This window comes from Hylobates moloch, unplaced genomic scaffold, assembly GCF_009828535.3.
Source record: "Hylobates moloch isolate HMO894 unplaced genomic scaffold, HMol_V3 SCAFFOLD_1, whole genome shotgun sequence".
Lineage (NCBI taxonomy): Eukaryota > Metazoa > Chordata > Mammalia > Primates > Hylobatidae > Hylobates > Hylobates moloch.
In genome coordinates, this window is record NW_026652276.1 from 175,181,063 (window position 1) to 175,196,124 (window position 15,062).

At 36.2% G+C, this 15,062-nt stretch overlaps 1 protein-coding gene across 1 annotated transcript; it reads left to right on the forward strand.

The window, feature by feature from the left end:
• Window positions 1-7,142: 7,142 nt before the first annotated feature.
• On the forward strand, window positions 7,143-7,409 carry LOC116809637 (dynein light chain 1, cytoplasmic-like). The gene has a single exon (XM_032753492.1). The coding sequence runs from the start codon at window positions 7,143-7,145 to the stop codon at window positions 7,407-7,409; it is 267 nt and encodes an 88-aa protein (XP_032609383.1).
• Window positions 7,410-15,062: the final 7,653 nt, after the last annotated feature.

Consider the following 15,062-nt stretch of genomic DNA (forward strand, 5'->3'; position numbering starts at 1 on the left):
GCCCCCCGAGGTTCACACCATTCTCCTGCCTCAGCCTCCCGAGTAGCTGGGAATACAGGCGCCCGCCACCACACCCGGATAATTTTTTTGTATTTTTAGTAGAGACGGGGTTTCACTGTATTAGCCAGGATGGTCTCGATCTCCTGACCTTGTGATCCGCCCACCTCGGCCTCCCAAAGTGCTGGGATTACAGGCGTGAGCCACTGCGCCCGGCCAAATTTTTTGTATTCTTTACAACCTTTCTGTAAATCTAAAATTCTTCTGAAATAAAAAGTTAATTAAAAAGGAAAGACAGTAGCCTACATATGGTGAGAATATTCATCAGCATTGCAAAGCTGTAAACAAACACAGTATAATAATAAATTTAATAGTTTTCAGACCTTATTAAAGGCACAAAAAGAATTTCTAAAATAAATATCCCAGTGGAATAACCTATATAATTAGTTAATATTTATAATTAAAGATTACTAATAATTTTTTAATTATTATGGACTATACTAAAAGCCTTCAGAATATATCATGGAAAGAGCATAACCTTCAGAATCTCATATGAGTTCAACCTCTGCTTCACTGCCTTTGAAATAATTCTTAACTCTTCTAGGTTTCCATATTCTCAAATGTAAAAATAGGAAAATGAATTCCTGTCTTTTATGATTACTATAAGAATAAAATAAGATAATGGAGTCAAAAATATTAGATCTTTACAATTTTAGGTAAAATATTAACTGATCTCCAAGTTTTTTATTTGCTTATGATTTTCATAATTGTAGGTAGCTAGTACCCTTGTTCCTTTCTATTTTAATAAAAAACTCTTTTTAGGAAATTAATATTGTTAATGTGTATATTGTGACTTTAAATCAATATTTTATCTCTTGAGGAAATATTCATGTATTTTAGACTCATCACTGTTTGAAGAATAAAAGGTTTGTCTAATTACATACATTTCAACCTTCCAATAACAGGTAACATGCAGGGATGAGGATGTAGTAGAGGATTAGCATAGTTATCTTTTCCCCTGCTGATAAACTGAACATCAAAATGGTGACGTTTAAACTATTAGTTTATTTCTGTCTCTAATATCTGATACTAAAGCAATAACACTAATATTGGAATTGATGTAATAGTTTTAATTGGGCCAGATGAAGTGGCTCATGCCTGTGATTCTAGCACTTTGGGAGGCCAAGGCGGGCAGATCTCTTGAGCCCCAGAGTTTGAGATCAGCCTGGGCAACATGACAAAACCCTGTCTCTACTAAAAATATAAAAATTAGTCAGGTGTGATTGGTGCATGCTGGAGCCTTAGCTACTCAGGAGGCTGAGGTGTGAAGATCGCCTGAGCCTGAGGAGGCTGAGGCTGCAGTGAGCTGTGATCCTGCCACTGCATTCCAGCCAGTACTACAGAGTGAGAACCTGTCAGAAAAAAAAAAAAAAAAAAAAAAAAAGTGTTTTAATTACATTGAGCTCCAAAAACACTTTTAAAGAGCAAAGCAATTTAGCAACTATATTAGCATTTCTTACGTACCAGAAAACCAAATATGAGACACATAACCATATTTCTCTCCTAATTAAGGCAATTCATTTTAAAATAATTAGTGTATTTGGTCAACGTGTTGGTCAATGTGTTGTTAAATAGTAAAACCTGTGTATGTCCTGTCATCCTCCCCTAATTCTTCATGTTTAGTGCTATGGTATTGGCTTTCCAGAGAGCCTAGAAACCCAGTAAGACAGAAGGGTAAAGACTGGAAAAAAAAAAAAAAGTTAAAATTAGATAGATATATGAAGCCAATGCAAACCTTCTTCCCTGATAAAAGAAAAAAAATACTATGTTGAAGCAAATATTGAAAAAACAAACCACTGAATACTTATAGCAGGTACATGACGGTACCTGCTATAAAGGAATGGAGTTCTTGCCACTCTTCTTATCCGTCTAAAATACGGGCTACCTAAAACAGAATCTCTTAATCTCAAATAGCCAGAATGTGGTGTTGAAAAATTGTATCTATAGAATCTTTTCTTAGGTTTGTTCTTACTTTTGTTTTTTTTTAAGCTGAGTGCCTTACAGCCTACTTAAATAGTTTCAAAAATTAATTTAAAATATATTAATATATGGTCAAGTGTACTTACGTCTATTCATAACATTTTTTTCTTTTCTTATATAAATCTATCAAATAGGCACATTGACATTTGTATTGTTAAACTTTATTTCACTCAACGTGGGTTATAAGGTCAGGAATAGAATTCAGAAAATAATTTGTCTCTTTAGCAATTATGTACATTTGTTGCCGTGTTCAATTAGATATGCTGTTGTAAAAAGAAAGGGCTTTACTCAGGAAACTGTTCCCTAGATAGTAAATGCATTGTGCTCAGTGCCAGTTTCACAATGGTTTAGGTAGTGAACTACAGAGATAAGTCTGAATACATTTTGAGGGTTTAATTTCATTCAGAATAGGTATGGCTCTGATAATGAAAGAAAATATTATGTCAGATTAACCTTCCGTCGATACCAAGATAAGCTATAATTATAATGATGATACCTTCTTAAAGACATTGGAGAACACCAAAAGCAGGCAGAAACTGGAGAGGAGATCACTCCTGCAAGAGGGGAAGATCACTGAGCAAGAAGTACATTTAACCAGGTTGTCTCCTGAGAGTACTCCTCAGTAATCAGTTTTCAGTAATTTTATGCCTCAGTGTCAGGATGCTCAGTAAATAGATGGACCCACACATCTAGAACTTTGGAAGATTTCTAGACCAAACAAAATAGTTCCATGGCATAATTCTATAGGTGATCATTGAAGACAGTAGCATGAATGAGCTTTCCAGGTAAAGTTTGCTAAGTGAACATAAAGGACAATATAGAATAGAGAGTTAGTGTTTATTATAATAATAAAACATAGAGAAGTAGTATTCAATTATTGTGAATTACAGGGAAAACCAGGGAGAAAATTATGTTTATAGTGTGCTACTAAGATCATAGAAAACAATTTCAAGAGAAAGCAGTAATAAATAAATAACTAATAAATAATTAAACAAGGAAAATGCTTAACAAACCAATAATTAATGACTTAATGGAGAAGCATCAGAGGAGGTCACAGTGCAAAACCACCATCCTAAAAGCTAGAGACAGGTGAATAAAGATGAGCATACTTGCCGTCAGATTATTTGGGTCAGAAGCTGCTGGAGCCATATGCTGATAAGAATACTCAAATGATAATTTTGATGAATTGCTGGAAGCTAAGTGTGGACTAGCTTGAGAGTGAGAAACTCCCAGTCACCCAGTCATAGGGTTGGGGTGGTAGGAGCATATTTTTGTGAGTTTTACCTCCAAGAACAACACCAGGTTCTCATGGTGAAGATCAAAGAAAAATACCCTTACATTTTTGGCAGAACAGGGAAAAAGTAACCCTTTTGAAATACAGCTAAATCATTTTCTCCATAACGAAGACAGCACTGCAAGGAAAACTATTTTCCCAGAAACTTATCTGACCTGGGGGAGGACAATTAACAAACTCCAGACAACTAGTGAGCATTTTAACAGATGAGTAGGGAATCTTGACATAGGACCAATAAGCTTCAAAGTTCCAGACAAGTGAATAGTGTCAGTGGGCCCAACAGCAGGCATCAAGATTCCATTGATGGGACAGGGTTTTGGGGGCACATTTTTAAGGTTTTAAGAAATACTGGTATGGACAGGGTGAGATTCAAATCTTAGAGGAAGCAATAAGTGTCCCAAGTAAAGTAGATTATCAAGACAAGAGCTGACAAAAAGTAACTAACTAGTATAAAGCCAACAAAAGAAATGTTGAGGCAAAGATTTTAAGAATGATGGACTTGTGTATTCAGGTGATCAGACAAAGCAGACTTATTTGCAAAGTGACTGGACACTGTAAATGCTTAGCTACTGAACCTGAAATGTTTTCACTTCACAAAATATAGGGGCAAAGTTAAGGCAGATACATTGTAAATTTATGTTTGCCCATGGTATAATTTAAGGAATGCGAGGACTTAAAGTCCAATAAAACTCTATGACTCTTTTATTTACTTGCCAATTTTTAAAACCATTTGAGTCTTAATGGTTTAATATAGATTGATGGAATTTTGTTGAGGGAGGAAAATGTACTCATGGAATGTGATTCTAAGATTTGTAATCCAATATCTTATGGGACTCATTGTCTTAGACTTATTCCACTATCGAAAAGTACAAAAATCCAAATTGTTTTTGCCTTCATTGAAGACAATGCTCAAGGCAAATATTTGTTGCTACCCAGCACTTGATTTTAAATCATACTTGGGTTTCTACCTTTGTAAGCTGGACCAAATTACATATTAGTCTTTAGGGCCTTTCTTCAAGTTTTACCTTAGGCTGCTAACTAGAGAGAGACAGATACAGTGGTAGGTTTTTGTGTATTTTCCCTGGGATTATACCATAATCCTTTTCTTCTAGATTATACAAATTCTACTGATAAATGATGAATAACAGCATATAAGATAGAAATAAGCAGAGAATCTCTAAGCCAGCTTAGGAATTTTGCTGTTGTTGTTGGCCTCCACTCTGTTTTTGCTGATCATTCAGGGGAGAGGTGAATGCTTACATTATTAAGAAAATAATAAATAATAATAATAATAAAACCTCAGACCTTATTTTTCCATAGAAACCACATAGGAGAAAGGCATACCAAATATATATCATACAAGAGAGAGCCAAGAAAAGAAAGTGTATTCATACTCTATTTTTACTTATAATTCTATTATTAGTCTCACTAGAAGCTCAATTGTGTGGACCAGTGACCTCATAAAGTATCCCAAGGACTCTGTATAAGAGTAGTTGAATATCAGGACTCTTTAAGAGCATTTTTTCTCCTTACTGTTAGAATGTTGGAAAACTTGATGTCTCTGCAGGCTAAAAAATGTTACCAGCAGTGTAAAAGCCAAAGAAAAAGAGCCAGAGGCAAATAAGACACAAGCAATTATAGGCCAACTTTCTACCAAAGATTATTCTCAATCGGTCATAAAGTTGTTTTTCTTAGTTATGTAGTTAATCAAAGCATTTAAATGTACTTTCATGACATCAAAACCAACTCATACATGTGGAATCTATGCATTATTTTGCAGATAATTAATATCTACCATTTAGCATTTTGATTTTACTTTTTAATAAATATAGCAAAAAATCTACCTGTAGACATTATAAAGTGCTATTTGTTTGCAAAAAAATATGATCTCCTTGAATAACAGCTGTTAAAACATGGAAAATTACATTGAGTTCATTTCTGGACACTACCTTAAAAGGTCTGTGTTCCCATTTGCTAAGATGCGAGGCTTCCCAAAAATTCCTTCCAAGAAATACGCTATAAAAGCATTCTAATGCATAATGATGCTGTGCCTAGTCTTAAGAGTCTTGGCTAGCAGACAGATGAGAAGCTTCAATTCTGCCAAAGAGTGATTAAGAAGCACATGCTAGGGTCTCATGTCTAGATATTTTTCACTCAGATATTACTCATCATGTCATAGCCAAACAATTCACAGTTTGCCAATCCTCCATACCTTATTCCAGATGAGTTAGAGAAAAATCATCTGAAATATTCTACTTGATTAATTTTGAAAGTCTGATCCAAAGTTTTCTAGGTTAGACTTTGCAGTTTTCTAGGTTTTTATATTTTATTAAATCTTATTGTATACATCTCATTTTATAGAACAGCAACATAAAATACAAGGCAGTGTTTCTCATGAATATCTTTGTGTCTCCCTTTCATGGAGATTTGTGTTGTCTTTGAGATGGATAGAAACCACACAAATTTATATTTTAGTTTTTGCACTTGCAGGTAATCTTTTTTAAAAAATATAACTCTCCTGAGTCTGTTTCATGGTCTTTGAAGTAAAAATAACACTATTTCTTAATTAATCAGATTGTTATGAATATATTAGTTAAACACATAAAGCCCTAAGCACATAAACAGATTCAATAAAATTAGCTATAGAAAATATCAGTTAGCTCAATGTTTTCAACATGACATTAGTCTCTCTCCCAGTTTTGCTGGCTTCTTAAAATGTGATCCCAAATTTATCATTCTCTGTACCCTAATTGTAAGTATCTGTACTGTTTTTCACCTCAGATCCATTGCCTTTTCAAACAATTTAAAGTAGGGGTCAAAAGAAACCATGCTGGGTTTCCTGAAAGATACGTATTCATCCATCTTCTTTAAAAGAATATTTTACAATATTTATTCATTTCAGTTTCTCAATATGATTTTATAAATGATTTTAAAAAGGACTCTGAACAAATATTTTTAGAAAACATTTGTTTGATTGAACTTTATAATCTTCATAAATATTTTTTTTCCATATTCACAGCAAACTAAACTTATGCAATAGTCTCCAAAATTTTACTTCAGATGAAAATTCTAATCTGAGCACAGATATTATGTTCAAAATTCATGATCAAGCCCTAATTTATAAGCATAACCCTAACCAACTTTCCCTCTCCCAGAAAATGTTGGGTCTATCCAACTGCTCAGTTTAGGATAATTCTTACTTCTTCCTCTACCATATCCAAATCATTAGCATTTTCATTGCGATTCCTGTTCTGAACAAGTATACGTCTTTCCACTTCCACTGTTTTCATTTATTTCAAGCAAACTCTACCTCTTCTTTAGATCTCTTTATTAGTCTAAATTTGGGTTTTCCTATATTGACTCTGGCTTTCCTCCTATTTATTTGCCACACTACAGAAATAGGATTGTTTTCAAAACATACATTCAATCATGTGATTTAAAAAAATTTTTTTCATCTGCAACAGATTTATTTTTTAAAGGAATGGATTTTGAGAGAAAACAACGTGGGGCAGAAGTATGGGACAGAAAATAAATACAAACATAGGCTATTCTACTAATTGTTTTATAACCACAACAAACTAGTACGGAGAATGCCCTGTACAAAACACGGCAAAGGTTCAAACAACGAGGTGTTCCCTTAGGAAGCCTGAAAATTTCAGTCTCTGGTATTTGGAATTTAGGCTGCAGTCCTTGTTTTTGGATGGATCACTGTGTGTGTGGCGCCATGGTTTTGGTAGCGAAGGCAGCTCCACCCGGCCTGAGCGGTGCTAGCACCCTCCCCAGGAGACCGTTGCAGTTCTCCATGGTAACCATGTGCTATCGAAAGGCCAGGATAAAAAATGCGGACATGTCAGAAGAGATGCAACAGGACTCAGTGGATTGCGCTACTCAGGCGCTGGAGAAACACAACATAGAGGACATAGCGGCTCATATCAAGAAGGAATTTGACAAGAAGTACAATCCCACCTGGAGTTGCATTGTGGGGAGCAACTTTGGTAGTTACCTGACACATGAAACCAAACACTTCATCTACTTCTACCTGGGCCAAGTGGCCATTCTTCTGTTCAAATCTGGTTAAAATCATGTCATTAAAAAAAAAGAAAAAAGAAAAAAGAAAAAAAATCCATTGTTCCCTTTTCCCATTAAAATGAGCTGCAACATTTTTTATGTTACCTACATTATTTGGACTCTACCTACCTCCCTATTCTCTCTCTCTCTTGGTTCCTGTTGTAATCTAAATATGTCCCCCAAAATTCATATGTTGAAACTTAAATAACAGTGTGATAGTATTAGGAAGTGAGGCATTTAGGAGGTTATTAAGTAATGAAGGCAGAGCTCTCGTGAGATTAGTAATCTTACAAAAGGGCTGAGGGAACTTCTGCTGTGTGAGGACACAGTGTTCCTCCCGTTCAGAGGATGCAAAAAAAGCCCTCACCAGACACTGAATGCCAACAGTTTGGTCTTAGACTTTCTCTCCAGAACTGTGAGAATTAAATCTTTATTATTTATCAATTACTCAATATCAAGTATTTTATTATAGCAGGGTAAATTCAGCATGGACAGACTGAGACAGTGCCCCAGTCATAATGACCATGTTTCACTCCCTAGTGTACTCCATGACCCTGGCTCCTTCCTGCTACAATACGTTAACACATGTTGCCTCCTACACATGAAATAATTTTCCCTCTTTTCTATCTGATTACTACACAAATTTTAGCTTTAAGTTCAAGGGCTAAAACTTTTACTGATCACACCCACCTGCCATTTAGATCAGACATCTTTTCTTCTCTTTCATGTGTGGGGGGGGTGTTGCGGAGGAGACCTGAGATATGGAGTGATTAATATATTGCTCAGCTCATGAGACATTATCACTTTCTTTTTGTGCACAAATGTGACAGGTTATATTTTCTAAAGATGACCTTGACAGTATCTCCAGTCCTTCATTATGCTTCTTTTGCCACCCCTCCTACCGAGAGGTGGGGACTGCATCTCCACTTATATCAAAGTGAGGTTGTGACTTCTTCAACCAACAGAGTATGGTAGCTTTGACACTGTGACTTCTGAGAGTAGGTTACTAAAAACCATGGAATCTCTAGTTGGTTTTCTTGGAACACCTATTCAATGGAGGACCCTCTTAGGATGCCCCCTCAGAACCAAGCCATTGGGCTGTGACAAGCCTCAGCCACATAGAGAAGCCATGTATAAGTGTTCTGTTGACCAGTCCCAGTTGGGTCAGTCTTTAAATGATCTCAACTTAGGTTTTAAACATGTGAGTGCAGACATCATCTTAGAAGTAGATCTTACAGCCCTAGGTGTTTTTGTCCCCAGCCATCTGAATCTTCAAAGCAGAGGCCTCAGACATAGCCATTCTGAGGCCCTAACTCATAGATCTATGAGTATGATAAATACTGGTTTTTTTTATTATTATACTTTAAGTTCTAGGGTACCTGTGCACAACATGCAGTTTTGTTACATATGTATACATGTGCCATGTTGGTTTGCTGCACCCATTAACTCGTCATTTACATGAAGTATTTCTCCTAATGCTATCCCTCCCCCATTCCCCGACCCCATGACAGGCCCCAGTGTGTGATGTCCCCCGCCGTGTGTCCAAGTGTTCTCATTGTTCAATTCCCACCTATAAGTGAGAACATGCAGTGTTTGGTTTTCTGTCCTTGCGATAGTTTGCTCAGAATGATGATTTCCAGCTTCATCCATGTTCCTCCAAAGGACATGAACTCATCCTTTTTTATGGCTGCATAGTATTCCATGGTGTATATGTGCCACACTTTCTTAATCCAGTCTATCATTGATGGACATTAGGGTTGGTTCCAAGTCTTTGCTGTTGTTTTATGTTATTAAACTTTGGAAAGATTTGTTTCACAGCAATAATAATAACCAAGACAAAGGTGCATTTGGTTTATCTCATTATTTATTATTTTTACTTTTTGAGCCATAATTGCCACTCTATTTTTCTTTCTCTTTCCAGCTACATAAGTCTGTTTAACATGTGTCTTTGGATAAGTACATATCCATAAGGAACATTAACAGTTGTTTTTTATATGTATCTATTTTCATTAAAATAAATGATCTTATGCTAAAAATTTCTGCCCAACTTTTTCCACTCCAAACTGTTTCACAGTCATTCTAGGGTGGTATATGAATCTCATGTTCTCTGCTTTTGAATGCTTCATGCTACTCCACGGTGTGCACTCATCCTAGTTTTATTATCCACTTGTCTTGGGCTGAATACCTGGGTAAACTATAACTCCTCTCTTCTTAAAGCAATACTCTAATATGAACTAGCAAATATGTAATAAGGAGTACACAATAAGGAGTGAAATTACTAGTTCAAAGATATATTCGCAAAAAATAACAAGCATACTTAATTTCCCTAAATACTGTTGGATATCTGCAGCTGTCTAAACTTCTAGCAACAGTGCACAAAGCACAAGAGTTTTCATTTCATACATATTTGCAAATACTTGGCATTTTTTCTGAGTTCTAATTCCAGTCTTACAGAATCTTGGTATTGTTTCTGTTTAAATTAATATGTTAGCAGTATAATAGAGCAACTTTTCAGCCTTGCTGTGAACTGCCTGTTTATGCTTTTTGCCCATTTTTACTTGTGTTTTTTTTTTTTTTTTTTTTTTTTTTTTTTTTTTAAGAGACGGAGTCTTGCTCTGTCGCCCAGGCTGGAGTGCTTGTGTTTTTTAAGTTTCCTTTTGATTTGCAGAGTTTCTTGTAAAATTCTTTGTTTTAAGCATTGCAAATATTTTCTCCAAGTTTCTAATACATTTTATTTAAGAAAAAACTTGAATATTTATGCATTTAAGTTTATATTTTTATTAATATTTCTTAGCTTTTATATTTTGCCTTTTATATTCAAGTCTTTATCTCATATCAAATTTATCTTTTATATAAAATGAGACAAATTTTTTTCTCCACAAAAATGAGCCATTTTTGCAATGCCTTCTACTAAATAATCCATCTTTTCTCCCCTAAAGTTTGAGACCTCCTTAACTCTATGCTCACTGTCTTTGTATACAAGACTGTTAGTGTATCTTTCTGTTCCTATATAAGGAATGCACTGTTTCCATGATAATGTTCTCTAACATGAATTACATGGATTAATGTCTAGTAGCATGAGGCCTCTTCTGTTTTATCTTTTAAAGAAATATTAGTAAGCAACAGACTTTTACTTCTTTATATAATTTTTTATTCTTTTTATGTATTTGTTTTAGAGAAAGGGCCTAACTGTGTCACTCGGGCTGGAATGCAGTGGTGTGATCATAGCTCAATGCAACCTCAAACTCCTGGGATCAAGCAATCTTCCTGCTTCAACCTCTCAAGTAGCTAGGACTACAGGCGTGTGCCACCACATCCAGCTGATTTTTAAAATTTTTGTAGATATAAGGTCCTGTTCTGTTGCCCAGGCTGGTCTCAAACTCCTGGGCTTAAGCAATCCTTTTGTCTCACCCTCCCAAAGTGCTGGGATTATAGGCATGAGCCATTATGCCCAGCCTATTTTACATAAATTTTTAAAATAGCCTCCTCATGTTTTTCCAAAACTCTGTTTGAGTTTTATTGGAATTATTTTGCAATTATAAATACATTTACAAAAAATTAAAACCTTTACAATATTAAGTCATCTCATTCAGAAATATGGTATTAGTTTCCATTTATTTAAATCTTGTGCTACAACCTACATTATGACAGCCTTCTAAATTACTTACAGGTAATTTCTAGATGGTCTATAGGTTGTATTTATTTATCTATTTCCTTTTTTTTTATTTTTTGAGATGGAGTCTCGCTCTGTTGCCCAGGCTGGCATGCAGTGGCGCGATCTCAACTCACTGCAAGCTCCACCTCCCGGGTTCACGCCATGCCTCAGCCTCCCAAGTAGCTGGGACTACAGGCCTCCACCACGACGCCCGGCTAATTTTTTCTATCTTTTTTTAGAGACGGGGTTTCACCGTGTTAGCCATGATGGTCTCGATCTCTTGACCTCGTGATCCGCCCGCCTCGGCCTCCCAAAGTGCTGGGATTATGGGCGTGAGCCACTGCACCCAGCCAGGTTGTTTTTACTTCCTTGCTTCCTTTTGTTTGATTGTCTTAGAGGAGTATTTTGTTTTGCTATTTTGAAAATTAATCTATCTTAGTTTCCTTTCCTTTTAGTTACTGATGGTGTACAGGAACACCATTTACTGTTAAGTTGGTATTATGTGAGATAGTTCTTGTTTCTTTTATTGGAGCCAGTAGATAATTTGTTAATAATAATTATGTTAAGGCAGGGCCTAACTTGTTGCATGTTTTATCATTTTCTCCCATTTATAGTACTGGGATTTTAAAATACACCACTGAAGCTGGTAACAAAGAACTTGAAAGTGTATTACTCACTCTGGCATAAGCACATTGCTGGCAGAGTGACCACTGCTGGGGGAACTCTGACTTTGGGGCAGGTAGAGCAAACTTAGCCCTGAGTGTCTGTGTAATTTGTGAATAATCCTGTGGTTGGACTCAAATCCAGCCTTTGGCGGGGAGACTGAGGGCACAGGGAGCAGGACTGGCTGCCCCACATAAGCACTTATCCAGGTGACTTAGCAGAAGGAGCATAGCTGATGCCCTGGCAAGTGTAATCATTTGGCCAATGTCATCCTGCTGGGGATGACTTATCAACTACATCCAACTCTATTTCTTCACATTATATCACCTGAAAATAAGGATAGTTTGATATCTTCACAATTTGTTTTTATATGGTCTTATAAAACCGTAATCCATGTTATAGGAACAAAATGGCTGACTCTGGAGTTAGACTTGCCTACGTTCACCTCCTGGAAGTATCATTAGTAGCTATGTGCTTTTGTTTTGTGTGTCTTAGATTGCTGATATATAATTTGGGGATAGTCATAATGTCTAATTCATAGGGTTATCTAAAGTGTTAAATTGATTCATATGCATGAATATTTAGAAGAGTCCTCACAGACACCAGGGCCAAGTTATTTTCTTCAGAGCACTTACATGAGTTTGTCATTATATCTTTTAAGTGTGATTGTTGATGTCAATTTATTCCACTAGACTCAGCTTTATGAGAGCATCCACTTTATTTAGACTTGCTCACCATCATATTCATAACATTTAGCACATATTGAACACAGTGGGTACTATTTGCTGAATAAATGAAAAGTAATAAATATAAATGTTTATGTACTGCAAATTCTCTCAAAATATTTAATACATCAATGTGACTTTTTTTAATTCTAAGATAATATTTAGTGCTTTCTGAGTTTATATGACTTTCATTTTGTCTTGTTTCATCAAAGGGCTGCTAGGGATTAATGTCTACTGTACCAGACCTAAGAAAAATCTGCTCTCCATATTTGACATTTTATTCCTAAACTAAGTAAGACTCTTAGAGAACCACATACTCAGATTACAGTATATTGACATTTGTATTAATCTGTTCTCTCATTTCTGTAAGGAAATACCAGAGACTGGGTAATTTATAAAGAAATTGGCTCACAATTCTGCAGGCTGTACAGGAAGCATAATGTTGTCATCTGCTCAGCTTCTGGGGAGGCTTCAGGAAAGCTGTAATCATGGCAGAAGGCAAAGGGGGAATGAGCACTTATATGGCCAGAGCAGGAGAAAGGGGGGGTGCCACACGCTTTTAAACAACCGGATCTCATGAGAACACACTCACTATCATTAGAGACGAGAGTACCAAAGGAAATGGTGCCAAACCATTCATAAAAAACAACCCCCATTATCCAATCACCTCCTACCAGGCCCCACCTCCAGAATTGGAGATTACATTTCAACATGAGATTTGGGTGGGGACACAGATCCAAATGCTATTAACATCCATATAACTGTTTATTTTAAATTACAGTTCAGTATAATGTCCTAAGCTTATACCAAGAGGCTTTAGAAGGACAGTTCTATGAAATAACATCAATATATTTACTACAAATAAGTGGCTGAATGTGTATCTTGTTAATGGTACAGGATTTTGTTGGTGAGGCTTACTGCAGGAATTTCTGGACTTGATAAGAGGAGTATCTTCCCTTTTCTGAATAATTATATTGTTTTGGCATGGAGAAACCACATACTTTTCTCACTAATTGCGTTTCCTTGATCACAGTAACCACTAGAAAGCTTACAGTCAAGTTTATAGATACCCTCTAATATGAGTTGAGGGTATCTACGGTACCTCTTCTAACTCCTGGTTTCAAATTTTTTCATATTCTTTTATTTTTTATTTATTTTAATTTCTTTAACATATTTTACTTCATTCTTTTTCTTAAAAAGTCTTCGTTCTAGACAAGATAAGGTAAACCATAATAAACAAGGAAGCCAATTTACTGTATAGTAATAACAATCGTTTGTAAAAGTCCATATTGCTAAAGTAGCAGAGAGAGACCAATAAGAGGAACACGATAAAGAGAAGTAATGAATATTAAACGTCTGTTGTTATTTTGGAATGGTAAACTGATTTTTCTTTGAGGGACTATACCTCCCTCTCCTCTTTCAATTATTCCAGAGGTCAAAGCCTTCCATACCCTGGCCAGTGACTAATTGTGCCTGGGATGTGATGTAAGCCAGGCCAACTGGACACAATATTGCAATTTTGGATGAAAACATGCAGGCATTTTATTTCTAATTAAACTCCCTTAGAATAGAAGATAAGAACTAAGAGCTGCTGGTGGTAACTGTACCACTGTGTGAAATTGTCTGCCTGAATGAAATTATATGAGTGGAAGCAGATGCATAGAGCTAGAATCCTTATAGATTATTCGAATTTTTGTTTTATTTTGTTTTGTTTTGTTTTTCCTTTTTTGAGATGTTTCTCTCGTTTCCCAGGCTGGAGTGCAATGGTGCAATCTCGGCTCACTGAAACCCCCACCTCCTGGGTTCAAGCAATTCTCCTGCTTCAGCCTCCCTAGTAGCTGGGATTACAGGCACGTGTCATCACACCTGGCTACTTTTTGTATTTTTAGTAGAGACAGGGTTTCTGCATGTTGGTCAGGCTGGCTTCAAACTCCCAACCTCAGGTGATCCGCCCACCTTGGCCTCTCAAGATGCTAGGATTACAGGCGTGAGCCACCACTCACGGCCTTTATTTGAAGTTTTGAATTCAGCTAGGCTGAAGCATTGTGGACTTGCTGACTACTAACAATATTCCAAATCAAACAGTAATTATATACCGAAGTAATGTTGCCTCAGCCTGAGTTCTCCCGAAAGAATTGCCTGGGACAAGTATATAAGGACAGGTGGAGTAATTTGCGAATTTATCCCCAGAATTAGGACTGGAGATTGGGAAAAAAGAACCAAGAAAGAAGGATAATTAACACAAGGATACATTCCCCAGTTGTTTAAAGCAGGGCAACATGATCTTGATTTTACAAGGACCTCCTAAAGAACACTAAAGTATATATATGCTCAGAATCATCTGTCCAAAGGACCAAAAAGGGGAATATTCATCCACCAGCTCTTATCTCCATCAATCCAGACGTTTCTCCAGAATGTGTTAACTCTCTTATATTTCTAGATTTCCAAAGTTTAGTTGCAAGATGGATTTTACCAAAGTGACTCATGCCAAAAAGTGGAGACATGAGGTGTAACATGTGAGGTACTATTATCTTATACCTTCACAAATTATTTGCTAAAATGATAGCTGGACTAAAAGTGGAGAGTATATGAAACATGGCGAAAGAGGAGGAATAGTGTA

What these genes read in the sequence shown, in the direction of transcription:
- LOC116809637 (XM_032753492.1), top strand. Translation starts at nt 7,143, where the DNA reads ATGTGCTATCGAAAGGCCAGGATAAAAAATGCGGACATGTCAGAAGAG.